This window comes from Lathyrus oleraceus, chromosome 7 (genome assembly GCF_024323335.1).
Source record: "Lathyrus oleraceus cultivar Zhongwan6 chromosome 7, CAAS_Psat_ZW6_1.0, whole genome shotgun sequence".
Taxonomy (NCBI): Eukaryota; Viridiplantae; Streptophyta; class Magnoliopsida; order Fabales; family Fabaceae; genus Lathyrus; species Lathyrus oleraceus.
The window spans coordinates 349,536,266-349,558,335 of NC_066585.1; the positions used below are offsets into that span (position 1 = coordinate 349,536,266).

Here is a 22,070-nt window from a genome sequence, read left to right on the forward strand (position 1 = left end):
GTCGAGTAGAATGTACCTGTGTGTGGTGACCGGATCAACGAGCTTCATTTGGTATATCCTTTTTTTGTCACACCTTTAACTTGTTTATTGTTGATTTCTGCTTGAACTCCATTTCCCTTGTTGATTTACATTCATATTGATGTTTGATGGGGATTAGGATTTCCACTTTGAATTTCCGATTTTGGTTGCACTTTTTTGTCAATGCGAAGGATTTCATGGTAGTAGTGAATACGGTTCTGTGTTTTTGAATTTTTTTGTGGTGTCGCTTCTGTAGTTTTGTTTCATCGGTTAATTTTTATTTGGTGAGATTTGAATAAACCTGAGGAAAAGGAGTTGAGGATTATTCGATTTCCTCCTCATTTTCTTCAGCTTTCCTTCGATTTTTCGTTTTTTTTCATTTTGATGTGTGTATGTTTCTGTTTGAGAAGGAGGAGTTGAGATGATGATAGATGATATAGAGTGGGAAATCGTATGCATTGATAATACTATTTTTTTATATATTTTTTGTTCTCCCTTAGGGAAAGTCAATTGGGCCTTATCATAGGCCTGAATGCTTTTGATCCACCGAACCCTCCATTTTGGGCATGAACACCCTAGGCCCATTTGCCTTTTTTTTTATATTTCTATTATCACTTCTTCTTTTTTACTACTAGATAAATAAAAAAGGTAAGAGTTTTTTTCCTTGATTAAAAATGACATAATAATAATTTTCATTTGTTTTTTTTATTATTATCGATTTAAGTTTTTAGATTTAATTATTTTATAAAAAGTTTCAAACAAAAAAATAACAATATCATGTCATTTGTTTTTTTTATTATTATCATTATTTTTATTAGGTGATTAGATTTTTTTATTCTTATTTTATTTTTTATCAAAACAAATTGAGTATTTTTGAAAAAAAAAAGGATAATAATAAAAATATCCTAATATCTAAAAATCAAAAATATAATAACTTTACTCTTAATAAAATAGCAAAGTTGTTTTTTTTAAAGATGTGTTTATATTATAATTTTATTCTATTTAATAAAAAATAAAAAATAAAAAAGTATCCTAATGTTTAAGAATAAAATAATAATAAATAACAATAAATGTGGATATTATAATCATCATTTTATTTTAATTGTTTAAAACAATAATAAATAAATAAAAAAGAAAGGAAGGAAACAAATCATGTATAGGGGTATATTTGATTTTTTTGTTTATTTTGATTTTATCCTTTTATTTTATTTTAGTTCTAAAAAAAAGGAATAATTTTTAAAATGGCAATAAAAAATAACAAAATGATAACTTTTTATTATGTTTTAAAAAAAATGGAGAGTTGTTTTTTTTAATTATTGTATTTAGATTTATGTAATGTGTGCTTAGATTTTTAATTTTCTTTTAAAAAAATAAATCAAAAAAAAATCCTAATGTCTAAAAAATCAAAGTAATAATAATAATTTTATCCTTTTAATACAAAAATTTGATAACACTTATTTTGTTTTTTTAGATGTTTTATTTAATTAGATGTTTAAAGTTTTTGTTTCTTTTTTTTATCAAGTTAATTATAAATTTAAGAAAAAGTATAAAAATAAAAATTACAAAAATATTTGTGTTGGTATTTATTTTATTTGAGTGCTAGATCTTTTTTTTTTATTTATATAAAAAAATGATGATAGTAAAATAACAAAAATGAATAATCATTTATTTTATTTTATCTTTGTTTTTATGTTTGATTTTCTCTTATTTTTGTTATTGTTTATTTATGTTGTGTGTTTATTTTCACTTTTAGTATTATTTGCTATTATTATTATTATTATTACTATTTTTTTTTATTATATCCCTAATCGTCAAGTGTATCCCACACCTTTTATTTATAATTTTTTAACTATCTCTATTACTTTAATTTCCATTAGTTAGAATAAATAAATTAATTAAATAACAAACAAAAATAAGAATAAAGTCAATCTTTAAAAAATAAAAATACTTGGTCAACACCAAGCTTCCATCATTCCAATTTCAAAACCATTTTATTTTCAGTTCAATCATTTTTAATCCATTTGTAACACAAATAAAATGCTTGATCCAACGTCAATCTTATTTTTTACCAAATCAAAATTCAAAAACACTTAATTCTTATTAAATATTTTTCAATAAAGATGGAAAAGGAAAGTGGTGGATACCACGAGCTCTAAAGGCTAGGATTCAAGATGAATATCTCGCCCATCCAAGCTCTAGCCATCCATAAAACTTTTAATGCGACTTTCGCAAACCCTTTCTCAATCAAAACCTCAAAAACATCTAAAAATGTCAAAACTCTTTTGTGAATAAGATGGAAAAGGAACGTGGTGGATACCACGACCACCAGAGGCTAGGATTCGAGATGGATATCTCGCTCATCCAAGCACTCGACATCACCCAAAACACATAAAACACATTCAAACCTTTTTTCCTTTTGGCACAATCCTCAAAACCTTTTTGAAAACTAAAGATATTTTGTCTCGAGACAATGCGAGACAATGCTTCGTTCACAACCATGTGAGTTGAGATTAGTGACGTTTTCCCGTGAATGTTGATTTGTAAATCCATTCAATATGATGCAAACATCCGCTCCTCACCTGTTTTGGGTAAGTAATATTTTATTTCGATTGACACAAAATAGTTTTCGCTAAAATCGACCAACAAACAAACATTTTTACCCAGAACTACGTAAGCCTTGAGTACTCTATTGCATCGAGAGATACTTAGGAGGGAGATTCCAAGTCTCGTCAGGCATGCTAATAAAAAACAAACCTTTTTTCCTATTCCTTTCCTCGTAATAACTCAAGAAGCCCAACATTTCTAGGCTAACACTAACGCGTACAACTAACCAAATAGTTTCCGTTGAGGATAACAGACGTGAAGGGTTCTAATACTTTCCCCTTACGTAATCGACTCTCGAACCCTAATTTGGCTTCTATGACCAATATCTTAATCGTTCTTTTAGGGGTTTTATCAATATTTTCCCTTTCCCTCTTTGGGAATAAATAAAGTTCAATGTTGAATCTGTTAAGCCCATCCCTCGAGCGTGCATTGCGCTTCGCGAACATCGTGTTCTCGTTTTTCGAGGTATGATAACTATCCTATGATTACCAAGCATGATAACCCTGAGGTAATTAGGTTATACATTCAGATGGCAAGAGAAGAAGCTGGTGTGATTATATAATATGAAGATTTATAAGAAGAACCAACTGACATGCGCAAACCTTATAACATGTGGCATTTGATGCTCAAAATTTAGTTCAAAAGCCTCATAAGAAGATTGTGCAACAAAAGGAGATTGAGAAGGAAATTGAAAAGGTAGTTGCCTCCTAATGTCTTTTCAACAAGTGTACCGATAGTGTCGCAGTAATAAAAGATCGAACCCACAAAGTCTGTGTTCGAACAAGTCAATAATTATGCAATGTAAAGGAAAAATAGTAAATGGAGGGGGTTTAGGTTTTTAGACGGAAAACAAATTACGATATTAAACAGAAGTAATAAAGACGAATATGTTGTGCATTAGAAATCCCCTTATCCTTTCTTATCGATATATGATGCCTTGTACGAATGGTCTTATCGTTATAATCTCATGGAGAATTAACAAAACCGTTATAGTCAGTCCCCCACAAAATAACTCACTAACTACTACTCAGAGGTTTTTATCCCTAGCTAGCCAGCATAAGCAGGGTTAGGCGATATATAAAATGTTAATTCCTTATGCCACTACTCAGGGTCTCCTATCCATATTCAACCAGCGTAAGTAGAACATTTACCTTAGGTCCAACATATAGGCTAAGGGTCAGTAATCCCTATGTGTACAATATCATATTAACAATGTATCTCAAATAAAAATCATTAAGAATAAGCAACAACTGAATAAAATTATAATTCAAAGGATTCATACAAAGTCAAACCAACATATAATGCAAACAAGATTGAATAAGGTTCACCATCACACAATCTAACCTAAAGGAGCTTTCTATATACTTATAATGAAAATTACAATACCAATTAAATAAAGAAGAATACCATATGAATTATCTTGAAATATTGGCCTCCAATGGCTTCCAATGCTCTCAAAATCATCCTTTGATGTTGTAAAATTGTGCTTCCAGTGCAAGATTTCGTAACCCTTGCTAAACTGCTGAAATCCCCTTAAAAACACTCAGAACGGGTCAGAATGCGTTAGAAAAATCCCAGAAAACACCCATCACGCGCATTATATAAGCATCACGCACACGATGTAACTTTTTCAACTCTATCGCACACGCGGTGGCGCGCGTGATTATTCCAGTAGCTGCATCAAAATTCACCATTTTCACTAGAATTTTCACTAAGTCTCATTCTTCCATACTTGGTTATTTTTCATTCATTCTTGGGTCTTTCTTCTTCATTTTGGCTCATCTTTCGCTCTCTTTTCACTGATTCTTTGCCAAATTATATGCAATGACGAGTTGTCATCACCTCCACTGTTTTGATGCCCTCTAAGACAAGAAGTGGAAGAACTCCTCAGAAGGTATCTTCATCTTCTGTCACATCTGATGCACTTGTGAAGAAGAGGAAGTTAAAGAAGATAATTATTCCTTTTGAAGTTGAAGAGGAAGAGGAAGAGGAAGAAGAGGAAGCTGAGGTGTCTTTTTTCAGAAGGACAAAAGTTGCAGATGCTAGAGCCCATAAGGTTGTAGAAGGAACTATTCTCAAGGGAGCTCAACTGCCTGTATCTGTTTTGATAGAACATGCAGAGAAACAACATGCAACCTCTAATGCTTAATTGGAAGAAGTTGATGCTGAAGGATAAGTTCAGGAAACTATTGAAGTTCAAGTTGTTGATGTCATAGCTGGGTTGAAGTCTACTGAGGGGGACTCTGAAGCTGAAGCTTCTGGTGTATCGGAAGAAGTTGTATCAAAAGTTTCTACCAACCTTGCTTCTGAAGGTGTTGATGAAGATAATCAAGCTACTCTAGATGTCGTGGAGACTGATATGACAGGTAATAATTTGAACTTCCATTTTAAACCACATATCACTAACACCCTCACCAAAAACTTCATCCAAAACCTATCAAAAACGAACTTCATTGCTTGTTCATAAATCAAAACCTGTGGTGGAGTCCCCTAACCCAACACCTATCATTCATACTCTAGAAAATGCTATAAATCTAGGTGATTCTGAACATCATGTTGTTGAATCCACTAATGATTAGATATAGCTAACATAAGTTTCTAACTCTGAACAACCTCCACCCTTGAACACCATGTATGAACCCCCCCATAGATGTTTCTAGTAAGAAAGCCTCTTCTAGCTCTACGTCATAAATTGAAGAAGGTGTTTTTGTTTCTTCTCTTGGTCTTAAACATGCGACTCTCTCAACTGTATTTATCATACCTATCCAAGCTATCCCTCTTCAAACCTTCATACTACAACAACTACAAATTGTATGTTCTGCTGAAACAACTTCTGAATAGAATAACTTATCTGTTCAATTTGAAGTTGAACATGTAACCCTAGATAAACCAGAACCTGATCATTCACCTAAACCCTAACCTGAAACTCAATCAGAACTCCAACCTATACCTCAAACCTCACATCAACCTACACCCCAACCATCACTTAAATCAACACCTCAACCAGAACCTAGTTCTGTTAAGAACCAATCTGAAGTTCAAGTTACCTCTGAACCTCAGATTGAAACTGAACAAGCTTCTTTGGACCAACCTCAAGTTGAAACCAACCCTAACCAAACTATTCAAAAATACCAACCATCTGAAAACCCCTCCCCCAAAAGAACATATGATGTGTCAGAATCTGGCACACCAATCCTATTCATTCCCTCACAGTATGGAAATCCAAAAATAGACATTCCACCTCCTCCACCCTATATCAATGCCCAACTGGAAGAAATAAAAATTGTTTTCTTTGATAGAATGCAAAATCTAGTTGCTAAGAGAGCTACAACTTCTGACCTAATAACTTATGCTTCTAAATGGGATTCTCTCACAACCTCTGTTGTATCCATTTTTCAGAATCTAAAGTATATGTCCTCAGAGTCTATTGCCTCTACCAGTCAGAGACAAAAGCTTATGGAAGCAAAGTTGGCTTATATTGTTGCTAATCAAGAAGCCATGGATAACAAGTAGAAAGAGATGGATGATAAGATGAATACTATAGATGTCAGACAAGATGTCATGGGTGCTGATCTGAAAGCAGTTTTGGAGCTTCTAAATCAGAAACCTTAGGCTCTAAGATTTAGTCACTTTTATCTTTTCTGAACATTTGCATCACATATTTTTGGTTAATGAAATTTTTTCTTCATTATCTTTTCTGTGCTTTTATCTTTTTGTTGATGACAAAAGGGTGAGAGATAAAAGAATATTTAAGCACCTGAATCTGATGATTATTACTGTTGCTTAACTTGATTTCTGAAGATTAATGTTATTGTACTATTAAAGGAATTTATTTAACCTTGATAAGAGTTAGGGGTAGCTTACAAACCTCACCCTTTGGACTATCATACTCAAGGGGAGCTTACAAACCTCACACTCTTAAGTCAACATGTTAATTAAATCAACGACTATTATTCTTAAATACTATTGTTTGTCATCATAAAAAAGGGGGAGATTATTGGAACAAAATTGGTTGGTACCATATCCCTTGGGTTTTGATGATAACATAGTATTTAAAGAACAATTAGGTTTTCTAACATCTGTTCAAGTATGTAGGATTATATGATTAAGAACAGATAAAGAAAAGCTTGAGGAATCTGAATTTGAAGATCAGACTTTGGCTCAGAAGAGTACTTATGAAGAATTTGGCTTTGATGGAGATTCAGACTCTGAAGAAATCAAATATGAAGAAAGTTAGTCAAGAAGAATACTTTGATGTGATTATCCTCCGAAGAGTGAAGTCTGAAGGAAGTCAGCCTCTGAAGCAGAAGCTCTTCAACCAAGGAAACTCTGACAGACTCAGAAACCTTTTTGATCACATGAAGGCCTAAGGAAAATTTCCTCTTAGGTGTCTGACCTTCAACATATTATCCCTCTTGCAGAAAGGTGTTTGCTTGATGTGTTTAATCAAGTACAAAGGTTATCCAACCTTTTGGTGAAAGTCTTCAACGTCTCTTTTCTCTCCTCTTTATATAAGGAGTTGTAGACCTGGAGAAGAAGACCGCCACACAACAATACACCACATCATAGACTCTGAACATTGGCATTCAAAGAGAAGTTACTCTGTCAAAATTATTAGACTTAGAACATCTTAACGTTGTGTATATTTTAGAAGTTCTTAAGTTTTAGAGTCTTTCTGAGTTGTATTTTGTCTACATCTCTGATTATATATCAAGTGTATTTGTTACCCAAACCTCTTAACAATTTGTTATAGATTTAGAGGTCTCTTGCTTGTATTCTTAAGCAAAAGAAGTCTCTTACTTGTGTGTTTGATTAATGGAAGTCTTGAACTTGTGTGCTTAAACAATCAAGTCTCATACTTGTGTGTTTGAGCAATGAAGTCTTATACTTATGTGTCTAAGCAAAGTAAGCCTCTTGCTTGTGTGCTTGAACATTTGTAATCAGTTTGGTTATAGTGGAAGTCCCTTGGAAGTACAAGGGGACTAGACTACCTTTAAGTTGTGAGAGGAACCAGGATAACTTCTTACGTCTCTTGCTTTACTTTACTTGCTTATGTACTTAAATATTCCGTTGTTGTCAACTCTGATTCTCCAAGTTAGATTCTGGTTTAGAATCTGATAAGGACCTTCAAAAGCTATCCAGGTATTTCTGAGTCAGACACTGAACAAAATGTTCAAAATCTACTTGAAAGCCATTAGAAGCAAAATTAGAAAAAGCTTTAAAGAAGAAAAAGCCAACACAATTCAACCCCCTACTTGGGTTTTTCTCGCCTTCAGTGAGAAGGAAGTCTCATTTCTCATAATTTCCATATCTCTTAAAATCATAATTTGTGTAAATCAAGAGAAGTAAATAGAGTGGAGAAAAGAGAGAGAGAGAGAGAGAGAGAGAGAGAGAGAGAGAGAGAGAGAGAGAGAGAGAGAGAAATTGGGAGATAATAGGGAAGGAATTATTGATCAATCATCTCTCTTATTACATGGTCAAGTTAGTTGGAGTTTGGAAGTGAAGTAATCTAAGAGTGTTTAGGTAGAAGATCATCATCATCTTTGTAGTGTTATATTTGTAAATGATTTGGAAAGGGAGGCATATTTCTAGCCCTCAAGAGGACGACAACCATATGTCAGCCTCCAGGAGGTATCACCTCGCCCTAAGTACCTACTGTACATCCCAGAAAATTAGTTAAACAACCAAGGTATGAGATCAGCGAATACTATTTTAAACACATGAGTTCTTTGAGGTCGAGCTGACATGATAGTCGAGTATGGTAGGGTTAATAGATCAGATAGTTAGAATGCCATCTACTAATCAAAATTCGGTTAGGCTATACGAGTAAGCAGAGCAGAACCGACTTCTCATAAGTCAAGGATGATTCAACTAGTACAAATTGGATTTGATAACAAGGTTAAGATTCCATCTGAAGGGTCATAAGATAACGATTACAAGATGATGCATTACAGAAAGGGAGTTATATTTAGTGAAGAGGAGGACGTTGCATGCCAATTATAAGGAAGTGGACGTTACTTCCAGAAATATTTTTGAAGAACATGTAGAGTCAAACACGGGAAAAGGGAAGGAGATGGAGACCTATAAATATGAGGATGTTCATAGGGTAAAGGACAAGAAGAAATGAGACTTACATACATAATAGACACCCCAACCATTCATTTTTGGCTCTCCTTGACTTAGAACAAGGAAGTCAACATTTTAGTGTTTTTTAGTAAGAACATTTGGCGCCCACCATGGGGCCTCGGTAAAACTTGCCCAGGCCACACAAAACTATCATAAAAAATGTTAACATTTCAGCTGGACTATGTCGGGATCATCTTCCAGTCGAAAAGATTTGTCCCAGCCACCAAATATCACTTAGTTGTTCATGGTGGTGGAGGAAATTAGCCAGCAAAGGAAACCCTTGCAAGACAGTGTCCAAGTTTTGCAAACACAAAGTTTTCAGGAAGGGGATACAGAGGAGGAGCCTCTGGACTCTCAACTTTTATCTAAAGCCATATGGGATGGTCAATCCCCGAAGAACTTCAAGCCACCATCACTAGTATCTTTAAATGGTAAAACTAACGCACAAGAGAACACTATTGTCATCAATAATCAGATGATGATAGTTAGGGAAGCTGACTCACTCAGTGTAAACACATGGCTCATCACTCCTTAAACATTATTGCTGGAGGATTTCACGGAGGAGGAGAAACAAGCTCGGCTAGAAAAAGATACGCTCGGACAGTGATGTACGTTAGGTAGGAGTCGCCTACGGAAAAGACAGACAATCATGCCACAATCACCTTCTCTAAAAAAGACGCCGAAGGAGTGACCCCTCACAAGGATGACCCAATGGTGATCAAAGTACAAATCCAGAACTGGAGTGTGAAACGTGCTTTAGTCGACCCTGGAAGTTCGATATATGTTCTATACCAGGAAGCATTCAAGGGAGTGAACTTTGATATCACCAATTATTACCCATCAAAGGTCCGCTGGTTGGATTCTCAGGAGAATCGGTGTAGGTGATGGGAAACTTGGCCATGATAACTACTTTCGATAATGGAGAAAACGCAAAGATTGTTATGGTAAAGTACTTAATTATTAATGTTGCATCCCCCTATAATGTTATTATATGTATACATTCTTTTAATGCTTTAGAGGCAACGTTGTCCACTCTGTACCTCACTCTAAAATACCCTTTGAAAAATGACCGAGTAGGAATAATAAAAGAGGATCAGGAGGTAGTAAGGAAGTGTTATCAAGATAGTATGAAGCTTAAGAAGACAAGTTTCGCTGATGAGTCAGTCAAAGACGATAAGGTAAAAGTGAACTCAATTGACATCAACCTAGGGAAGATACGGTAGAGGATGGTCTCACACCTATTGAGGATATAAAAATAGTACACATTGGCGTTCAATCATCGCAAACAACTCAGATCGGCTCTAATCTATCCCCAGAGGAGGAAGATGAGATCATCAAAATTTTAAGATAGAACGTGGGTCTGTTTGCATGGAAGCCATCTGATATGCTCGACATTGATCCCAACATTGTTTGTTACCACTTTCTGGATCCCGCCATCAAACCAATAACATAGAGGAAGCGGAGGGAAGGCGGAGAAAAGAGAAAAGTTATAGAAGATGAAGTTGAAAACCTAATGAAGGTCGGCTTCATTTAGGAGATCTAGTACCCGACTTGGTTAGCTAACATATTTATGGTGAAGAAGAAGTAAGGAAAATGGGGAATGTGTGTAGACTTCACCACCTTGAATAAAGCATTTCCAAAAGAACCTTACCCGCTGCCTCACATTGACAGGCTTATTGATGAGGCTTCTGGTTTTTGTCTCCTTAGTTTTTTAGATGCTTACTAGGGATATAACCAGATTCGAATGAATATTTAGATGCCTCTAAAACGACATTTATGACCAACAAGAACAATTACTATTATGAGGTGATGCCTTTTAGGCTAAAAAATGCAGGGGCTACCTACTAGAGACTGATGAACATGGTGTTCGCCTCCCAGATAGGACGGAACTTGGAGGTGTACGTTGATTATATGGTGGTAAAGCCCCAGAAGATCATAAGCATGTTGAGGACTTAGAAGAAACATTTTTATCAATCTGGGGTCATGCCAAGACGACTGCATGACCATGCATTAACCTTGAGATGGAGGCATGCATCAACCGAGCCCTACACAATTTGCTTCAAATGGCCAAACATGTTCCATTACCATCACACACGCCATCTTGTTCTTTCCCTAAAAGGCCCAAACAAGAGGATTTTCATGCACACTCATGTTTCCATGCATTTTGTCAAAAGAAGAAAAAAAAGTATGCAACTTGCCGATTCCACCCTCTTCACGTGCCAGCTTGCTCATGTTTTATCCATCCCATTTCCCTTGTCCAAAATGCACCCAAACATCCCTTGAATCAGCATGAAGCGCACCATGCTTTCTCACTCTCATCTTCACTCAATTTTCCAAATTTGCCCCTTAACTTATTTTTAATCTTGGCCAACACTTCACCTCACTCTACACACTATATATAGCATCCTATTACCCTCATTTCACACACACACACACACACACACACACACACACACCCTTGAAGAGAGAGAAACCAGGTCTATCATTCCAAGCTTTCAAGCAATTTTTTCTTATTTGAAGCTCTCTTGTCCTTATTTCTCTTATTCCATTCTTATTATTTGAAGATCATAGAGCATTTTTGGTGGGGTTTCTGAATCTGTAAGCAAGCACAAGAGATAGTGGACCTTCTCCACTAGGTAAGCTTCTCTTCTCTTCATATCCTTCATTCTAGATCTAAAATTGACATGAGTAAGTTACATACATTGCTTATGATAGGCTTGAGATGATAGTGTGGTTTGTTTGATTGAATACTTGATGATTGAAGTTGCTAAAATTTTGGAAACAGTTGTGTTTGCTTGACTTTTGTGTTGATTTTCTCCATGTTTAATCCACCATTCTGAGATTTTCTTGGCATGGTTGTGTTCTACTCTATGAGATCTACATTTTTGTTTTTTATTTTATTTGATTTCATGGATTGTGGAAGAAGTTATGTGAGCTTGAAGTTGTTGTGTTAAATGCATGGAGTTAGGGTTTTTGAGTCGTGCATGAGTTTGGTGTGAGATTGAAGATGATAGCCTGCCCTCTTCTGATTGGTTGGCCTTGGTTTTGTCTTTTTGTTACTTAAGTGAGGGTGTGACCAATTGATACTGTGTTCACATGTTTTTTTGTGATTTATTCAAATGTCACGTGTGATTAAATCATATTTAAGTGGAATTGGATCATGGACCTGTCGTGTTTTCTCTTCCACCCACAACTTTTTGGCCCATTGCGTGTTTAACTATTTTCCAGTTAATGTTGATTTTGTTGATGCACCACCCCCTTTGCCACTTAAGTCCATTTTATTTCTTTTTGTTTTTATTTTATTTTTTGATTTTATTTTAATACTTCCAATACCCCAAAAATTCCCCCAAAATTCATAAAAATATTTTAGTATGTTATTTAATTTCCTATATTTTTTATTTTATTTTTCTAACTGTTTTAGTATTTTATTAAAATTTTACCATAAAATGTGTTTGGTTTGATCTAGCTTGTGAAGAAGTGTTTGATTCTTGATGTTTCCCTCTAAGTTTTAATCCCAATTTTTGCACACACTTAGGCACATGTAAATAGGACCCTTGAGTGTTAATTTGATGGATTTATCATTCATTTTGGTTTAGGTTTGAATTTATTTTTTATGCCTAACTTGTATGATCAATAGTGGTTTGGGATGCTTGATGTTGGATACCATTTTAAACTTGTCCTTGAGCCAATATTTTGGGAATATTTAGGCACATATATGCTTACGGTTTTACTGTGTATTTAAGGTCTTTTGGTATTAAATTGATGCATGTTTATTATGTTTTTATGAGCCTCAATTGTTTGCTTACTTGTTAAGGTAGTTCTGGACATTTATTGATTGTTTGATTTGTTTCTTGATCACTCTCTTAGGTGCATTTTAGGACACTTGTAAGTGGATAACTTCATGATGCTTTGATAATTTTTAACCATTTTTGAAGCCTCCTAAATATTTCTCTTGTGTGGTACAATGCATGCCTAATTGAATAACTTTTGCTTGTATTGTTTATTTGTTTAGAGGATGCACTTGTGCAACCATTTAGGGTTTTTTCCCTCTTGTTCTTGATTGAGATACCATGAGATATACCCCTTTTACTCAATATTATAGTTCATTCCATGTCTTTTTGTTTGTGTTTACAATTGAGTGCCACTCCTAATGTTTGTTTGCTCATCTTGTGATCTTTCCTTGAGCATATCTTGTGCTATAGCTTCTTAATGCTTGGGTGATTTATATGATTGGTCTAACATGCTATTTGCTTCTTAAATGTGGGTTCTTTATACCTAATTTCCATTTTCCATTCTAATTTTTGTTTAACATGATGCTATGTTCCATTTAGAGGCATGTTTAAGGTTCACTATGTTCATTTTTTGTTCCTATCTTTGAGTATGGTTTGGTATGATACCTTTGTGATAATTGTAGGTATTTTATGTTTGAGTATGGAATGTATATGCTAATGACCTCTCTTGTTTGATTCCCTAATTCTATGCCTTGTGCCCATTCTTCCTTGTTAGGAATAGTTGACCTCTCTTGTTGACTTGGATGAATGTTTGTTTACTTTGATGCTTATGCTCTTGAACTCAATTCTTGTTTGAATCTTTGTATGCCATATAAATATGTTTAAGTTGAATATCTTGTTCATGTTAGTTTCTGACTTGTATGTATTCTCATATTTCTCACTTTAATTCACCTTCTTATGCCATGCTAAGTTAAGCACTCAACACTTATAGCCTTGTATGCTAGCTTGCTTAAGTGCTTACTTTCTTTTGGTTCTTCTAGTGTAAAAACCTCTTGTGCATGACCCTTAGGTTTTTTTTAACATGTATACATGTTTACTTTGATGATAAGTTTCTTCCCTATGAATGTTTATAACATACTCCTTGCTTGGATTTTGTTTGCAATTTGCTTGAGCCTTTTCTTCCATTACCATGACTAGTTAAGTTTTATTGTGTAACATGAAATGTTTGTGTTAAGTTGAAATATCTTAAATCATGTTTAGACTTAAGTGTTGACCTCTTACTTGGTTGCTTGCTTTGGCATTATTTGAAGTTGTGACTTCTAATTGCTTGTTTGCTCTCCCACTTGCCTAGTTAGGTGATTTTCTCTTCTTCTTGACCTATGTTGCCTTATTAAGGTAGGAATTGGTTGATAACATGTTAGAACCAGTATATTTAAATCTGTTTATTATGTTCTCTTAACATGTTCATTTGGTTGGTTAACCTTTAGTTGTGTGTTTTGCTTCCTTATTGGTTCAAGTAGGTTAGTTCTTAGGTTGGGAGATGTTCATCTCTTGTATGCCTTAACTCTTTATCTTTATGGATTGATGTCTGATTGCTCAATTATCATCCTTCCTTCTACCCTGATGATTATTTAGGTGTTCACCTAATTGCATGTTCTTTCATCTTTGATGCTTGTTTGTTTAAGTAAGTAATGCTTTAGGTATCTTGTTTAAGGGCCTATGTGTAAGTGTTTAATTCTCATTTGATGTGTGATTATTTAATTACCATATCTTCTCTTATTTTTCTTTGATGACATGAATGCTACTTGTTTAAGTTCTCTTTGTGTTATCAGTGGTCTTGGTTTGTTACTTGCATAGGTGTTTACCTAATTGCATGTTCTTCTATGATACTTTCTTGGTAAAGTAGGTATGCTTTAGGTATCTTGTTTAAGTGCTTAATTGTTGAGTAAGTGATTACTTCTCATGTGATGTATGCTTGCTTTCACTACCTTGTTTAAGCGTTTGATTGCTTGCTTTCTTTCCTCTTTTTCTTTCTTCTTTCCTTGTAAGATTGCATGCTTCGTATAAGATTCTTTAGTTATTTCTTGTTCAAGATTGAGCTAAGTAGACCTTAGGATTGATATCCATTGCATGACAATATTAGGTAGAAGTTCTCTTGATCCTAACTTTAGGACCCCATTGCATGACAACAAGTAGGATTGAGATTCCCCTTTTGTTAGTCTTTTTTTCTCTTTTGCATCTTTTCTAAAACTAAAACCTTTTCTTAATCAAAAATTCAAAAAACACTTTAACATTATTGAAAATCTTTCATAATTAAGAGAGAAGTACACAGATACCCCCATCTTTAGAGGGACCATCTGATGTATTCTTTCAATAAAAACACTCAACCAATAAAAACTCCTTTTGTCAGTTGGCTTTTCTTATGAAAATTTTCAATAAGGGTTGTTACCCATAAAAAAACACCAACAAACCAAAGTTTTTGAGAAGAACTGCAATGCTCTGATTCTTTTGGGATACGTAGGCATTGGGTTCAAAGCTTAAGCGAGCGCAATAATAAAAATCTTTTCTTTGTATCTGTCATTAATTTATTCTCATGCATTCCCTCTGTAACCTAGTTTTAGACTTGATACACCCTTTGATTAGAACAACAAGAGTGGATCCTATAGAGTATTATAGACGTGAGGGATGCTAATACCTTCCCCTTACGTAATCGTCTCCCTTACCCATCTCTTGGTCGCGAGACCATTAGATTCATCCTTTTGTAGGTTTACTAAGTGTTTCCTTTCCCCCTCTTGAGATAAATAACATTGGTGGTGACTCTGTTTTGTGTGCGCATTTTTTAGAGATGCGAAAACTAGTGACTCTGTTGGGGAACATTTAGGAAAGTAAGTCCTATCTCTTGTTTGTTTTCTTTTCATTAGGTGTTGTTTGTTTGTTGCTTTGTTGCTATTACCCTTTTTATGTGTTTGCATGCATTTGCATATGGATTATTGGTTTTATTGTTTTGTGTTATTGCTGTGTTGTTGTTTCTTTGGAGGGTGGGTGTTACATTGAGGTAAAAGGCCCACTACCCAGGCCAGTGTACACATAAGATTAGAGTGGATACTCATGTAAACTCTCATGGGTCCTAACACGTATGAGAAGGCATGAGATACCACACCTATATGAGGTTTTCTTGAGAATTATTTTTTCCTGCACCCTTCGTGCATAAGACAAGGTGTTGTTCATAGAGGACTCACGACTCTGATGACCATTAGGAACCTCTGTTTCTGTCCAAGACTAGAACCTACATGTGAGTTGGGGTGGGGTTTACAGGAAAACAAGATTTCATCATACCTGGTTTTCTCAAAATCAAAAATCACGTCAAACCTTTAATCCTATTACATTTGACCCGATTATGTTATCAGCACATCAGTTGCTCAGATTTTATGGAAGCCTTGATCCCATTGAATTCATAAGCATTTGTTTACCTCATTTTGACATGCATGTTCTTTTATTTCCAGGTTTTCTAATCTTTGAGTCTTAATGTTAATCTATCTTTGAAGATAAACAGTATTAAGAATGTTAACTAAAGATACAACATCATCTACAAGTTCCCAAACCTAGTTATGGATGATCTTCTCAAGCTAGCTAAGAGGTATCCCTCTGACAATCTTGATGTCTTCAGAAAGGATTATGGCATGATTTTGGGTTACCTGGAAGCTTCTCTCAATGAATACCAGAGGGATTCCATTCATACCTTGCTACAGTTTTATGATAGCACTTTGAGATGTTTCATGTTCCCGGATTATCTGTTAGCGCCTACTTTGGAAGAATACTCCAGTATCTTGGACATACCTATCTTGCATCAAGTGCCTTTTCATGCGTCCATGAAGAAGCCTGATGCTACTCAGGTTACTGCTTCTCTTTATTTGAGTGAATCTGTTGTGAAGTCTGTGGTTACCATTTGAGTTTCCCGTTGAAAGAAGATGGTGGTATGGTTGACAAGGAAGATTTGAAGGCTTTCAATGTTGTTCTAGCTTGTTGTGTTTATGGGATTGTGCTATTTCCTAATGGAGAGATTTTGATAGATTTGGTCGAGGCATTTGTGAGGCATTATCAATACAACATCGATATGGATCCTAATAGGACCCAACTACAAAGTCTGACCCAGGGCCCAGATGAATCCTTCAAAGAGAACGCCCAGAAATGGCGTGAATGAGTTGCTCAAGTTCAACCTCCGATGATGGAGAGGGAACTCATTGATATGTTTATGGGCACTCTGCAAGGTCCATATTATGATAGAATGATAGGAAGTACTTTCGTTGGGTTTTCTGAGTTAGTGATGGCGGGAGAAAGAATTGGAGTTGGTCTTAAGATGGGCAAAATCTAGTGTGCTAATACTGGTAGTTCTGTAGGCGGAAGTAGTAAGAAACCGTTCAGTGGGTATCCCAAGAAGAAGGAGGGTGATTCTAGTGATGTGTACTATCAGAGGGGTCGAGGAAGAATTCAACAGCAACAACAACAAGTGAATGTTATGAGTATACCGGTCGCTGCAGCTACTTAACCACCACAACCCCAGTACCAACAACAGCAAAATGCTCCTCGCCGTAACTACAATCAGCAGAGACAACCCAGACCTGAGAAGGTGTTTGATCTGATTCCTATGTCTTACTCTCAAGTACTCCAGCTCCTCCTAAGAGGCTTCCTGCAAATTACAATCCTAACGTTCGGTGTGAATTCTATTCCGATAGTGTAGGTCATGATGTGGAAAATTGTTTGGTGCTTTAATATGCGGTACATAATTTTTTGGATTCAAAGCCCATCTAGTTCACCCCAGATAATGGACCCAATGTTATCCAGAATCTGATGCTTGCTCATAATGGACCAGTTGTCAATGCCATCGAAGATGGTGAAAGTTTGAATTTGATCGTGGATGTGAATTTGGTGACTACTCTGTTGCCGTTTGTTAAAGAGTATTTGATTAAAAATTATGTTTATCCTGGTTGTTTCCTAGAATGTTGCAAATGCAAGAATCAGCCGGAAGGTTGCGATGTCTGAAAGCATGAATTCAGGGTTTAATTATTGAAGTGTTTTTACAATTTTACAGAATTATGAAAGATAAGAAAATTGAGGAGCCAAATGTTGTTGTGATCTTTATCTGATATACTCTGATTAAATTCCAGCACCGGCTAGATCAACTTTGTTGACTATTACTTTTCCTGGTCCTATTCCCTACTCCAGTGAGAAGGTTGTGCCATGGCATTATGGTTCAGATGTTTACTATCATGGGGCAAAGCAAAAGGAGAAACCTTCTAAGGAGAAGCCATGTGTGGATGATAGTTTAAATATTGATAATCTTGTTGGCACAGGTAGAATTACAAGAAGCGAAAGGGTCTTCCCTTCACAAAATACTCAAGATAATGTTGATGCATTGGAGAAAGCTAAGGGTAAACAAGTGATGGTGGATAACCAAGAACCTGTGAAGATTAATGTTCCTAAATAGAGTGCAGTGCCCGGTGCTTCCTCCTCCTAGGAAGTTGAAGAGCTGTTGAGGATAATCAGAAAGAGCGATTATAAAGCGATGGATCAGTTAAGTCAGACACTGTCCAAGATTTTGATTTTGTCTTTGTTGTTATGTTCCGAGACCCATAGAAATGCTTTCGTGAAGTTGTTGAGTTTTTCTTTTGACCCTCAAGACATTACTGTTAATCAGTTAGAAGGAGATGTGGCTAGCATATCAGCAGATAATGGTATGGATTTTACAGATTTTGATCTCCCGCCTGAAGGACGAAACTATAATAAAGCTCTAAACGTTTCCATGGAATGTAAAGGTACTACTTTATCCCGGGTGCTGGTGGACACTGCGTTGTCTCTGAATGTGCTACCCAAGTCAGCTTTGATGAAGATAGATTATGCGGGTGTTGAATTACGCCCAAGTGACTTGATAGTCAGGGCTTTTGATGGATCCCAAAGAGAAGTGTTTGGTGAGGTGGATTTACCTGTCAAGATTGGACCTCAGGTTTTCGGTACAACGTTCTTTGTCATGGATATACAAACTGTTTATTGTTGTTTGCTAGGACGACCTTGGATTCATGGGGCAGGGGCTGTAACGTCTACTTTACATCAGAAGATGAAGTTCCCAGTAGGTGGTAAGAGGATTACTGTTTGTGGTGAATATGAGTACATGGTTAGTCATCTGGTGTCTTTCCGTTATGTGGAGGTTGAAAGAGGGTTCCATGAAACTCTTTTCTAGGCTTTCAAAGTTGTTCAAGTGATCAAGACTCCACTTCTTGAGGAGAAGAAGCATGCAATTCCCATGTCGTATTTGAAGTATGCTAAAGCAGTTATTGAAGTTGGTCACCCCGAAGGTTGGGGTCGTGTGTTAGATATTCCTCCCAAGTTTGACAAGCTTGGTCTTGGTTTCAGTCCCGCCAGACAAGGTTTAGCTCCCAGAGCTCCAAATGCTTCCACTCCGGTGAAGTTTTCAAGTGTTGGTTTTGTCAAGGATGGTCAAGCCAATGTTGTTGGTGACGACATCGACAATGATTATGATCTTGACAACTGGATTCGCCCAAGTGTTCCAGGGGAAGAGCTTAACAATTGGACATCTGAGGATATCATCTAAGTCATGCTCAATTAGGAGTAAATTTCTGTTTTGTTTTCTTTAAAATGCCATAATTCATGCGCTCTACCCAAGGCGTAGTGCATCATGTAGGGCCACCATGTTTTTATTTTCAATCTTTATCATTAAATAAAGGATGTTTTACATCCAAATATTTTGTTCTCTGCCTTTCTCTGTTTTGTTTTTTATCTTTCTTTTTAAAAAAATGGCAATGTTTTCTTTTCATCACACATTTCCTAAAAAACATAAAAACATCATCAATGCAGATTCACATCCACTCCGAATTTCATTAATAACGATTCTGCTATCGCTCATTATGACTTTGATAATCCGATCTACCAAGTCGAAGAAGAAGGTGAGGAAGATTGTGAACTCCCTGAAGAGTTAGCAAGGTTATTGAGGCAATAAGAAAGGTCATCCAGTCTCCTAAAGAGTCAATTGAGGTTATGAATCTCGGAACTGGGGATAAAGTGAAAGAGGTCAGGATAGGGTCCACTTTAGAGGAAAGTGTGAAGACAAGGTTAATAGAAATGTTGCGAGAGTTTGTTGATATCTTTGCTTAGTCTTACCAAGATGAGTTTGGGCTCGATATAAATATTATGGTGCATAGGCTACCTTTGAAAGAAGAATGTCCCCCTGTCAAACAGAAGCTTCGAAGGACACGCCCAAATATGTCCAAGAAGATCAAAGATGAGGTTCAAACGCAGTTTGACGCAGGTTTTTTGGCTGTTACTTCTTACCCTCTGTGGGTAGCTAATATTGTTCCTGTGCCTAAGAAGGATGGCAAGGTAAGGATGTGTGTTGATTATCGGGATTTGAATAGATCAAGTCCCAAGGATGATTTCCCGCTTCCTTATATTGATGTATTGGTAGATAACACTGCTCAATTCTTGGTATTTTCTTTCATGCATGGATTCTCTGGTTACAATCAGATTAAAATGGCTCCAAAAGATATGGAGAAGACCACGTTTATCACACCTTAGGGAACCTTTTGTTATAAGATAATGCCTTTTGGTTTGAAGAACGCAGGGGCAACCTACTAGCGCGCTATGGTGACCCTCTTCCATGACATGATCCATAAAGAGGTTGAGTGCTATGTGGATGATATGATTGTAAAGCCCCATACGAAGGTAGAACATTTAGTCAATTTGCAAAAATTATTTGAGAGATTTAGGAAATTCAGACCGAGGTTGAATCCCAACAAATGTACCTTCGGGGCAAGATCTGGTAAATTACTTGGCTTTCTGATAAGCAAAAAGGGAATTGAGGTTGATCCCGCGAAAATAAAAGCAATTCAAGAGATGCCTGAACCAAAGACAGAAAAAGAAGTGCGTGGTTTCTTAGGGAGGTTGAACTACATTTCTAGGTTCATCTCTAATCTAACAGACACTTGTGAACCAATGTTCAAGTTATTGAGAAAAGATCAGGTCGTCTGGTGGAACGAAAATTGTCAAGAAGCGTTCAAAAGGATAAAGGAATACCTGCAGGAACCTCCAATTCTTATGCCTTAAGTAGAAGGAAGACCATTAATCATGTACCTCACTGTCCTCGATGAGTCAATGGGGTGTGTATTGGGCCAACATGACGAGTCCGTCCGAAAAGAGCATACAATATACTACCTGAGTAAAAATATTACCAACTGTGAAATCAAATATTCACTACTCGGGAAAACTTGTTGAGCTCTGGCATGGGCTGCTCACCAGATGAGACAATATATGTTGACTCATACTACCTTGTTGATCTCAAAGATGGATCCAATTAAGTATATTTTTGAAAAGCCTGTTCCCACGGGAAGGGTTGTCCGTTGGTAAATGATTTTAAAAAAGTATGATATTCTGTATACGACCTAAAAAGCCATCAAGAGTAATATAGTTGTTGATTACTTGGCTCATCAACCTATAAAGGATTATCAGCTAGTAATGTTTGAAGTTCCTAATGAAGATGTGTTATTTCTCAAAGATTATTACAATAGACTAAACCCGGATGGAGGCCCAGAACCAGGATCGCGATGGACGCTTGTGTTCAACGGTGCTTTAAATGCTTTGGGAAATGGTGTTGGAGTTGTCACTACTTCTCCCATGGGTTTTCATATTCCTTTCACCGCCAAAATCTATTTTTATTGGACCAATAACATGGATGAATATGAAGCTTGCATCTACGGGATTGAAGCAGCTATTGGTTTGAGAATCAAATTTCTGGAGGTATACGGAGACTCAACTCTGGTTATCAGCCAAACCAAAGGAGAGTGGGAGATGAGGCACCCAAATCTGATTCTGTACCGGGAACATGTAATGAAGTTGATTCCATATTTTAAGGAGATCACATTTGACCATATCCCGAGAGAAGAGAACCACTTATCAGATGCATTGGCTACTCTGGCATCCATGTTTAAGGTTAAATGGGCGAATGAAGCCCCCTCCATCAAAATTATGAGGTTGGATGAGCCAACATTTTTCTATACTGATGATGAAGTGCAAGATGGTAAGCCTTGGTTTTATGATATCAAAAGATACCTTGAAAAACAAGAGTACCTGGAGGATGCATCTAACACAAATAAGAAAACACTGAAGAAGTTGTCTGCCATGTTTTTCTTGAATGGTGATGTGCTGTATAAGAGGAATCATGATTCTGTTCTGCTCAGATGCATGGATAGACACGAAGCATAAAGAATTATTGAGGAAATTCATGAAGGTCCATTTGGAACCCACTCCAGTGGTCATACCATGGCTAAAAAGATTCTGAGAGCAGGTTATTACTGGATGACCATGGAAATTGATTGCCATATTCATGCTAGATCATGTCACAAGTTCCAAATTAATGCTTATAAAGTGCATGTTCCTCCTGTTCCTTTGAATGTTTTGACTTCTCCATGGCCCTTTACAATGTGGGGCATTGACATGATCGGACGCATTGAGCCCAACGCTTCGAATGGGTACCATTTCATCTTAGTGGCTATTGATTATTTCACCAAGTGGGTGGAAGCTACT

General features: G+C 36.2%; 1 protein-coding gene across 1 annotated transcript; it reads left to right on the plus strand.

Annotated features, from left to right (window-relative positions):
- Positions 1-21,002: 21,002 nt before the first annotated feature.
- LOC127103775 (uncharacterized) lies at positions 21,003-21,749 on the plus strand. The gene has a single exon (XM_051041008.1). It carries the CDS (start codon positions 21,003-21,005, stop codon positions 21,747-21,749), a length of 747 nt encoding a protein of 248 aa, XP_050896965.1.
- Positions 21,750-22,070: the final 321 nt, after the last annotated feature.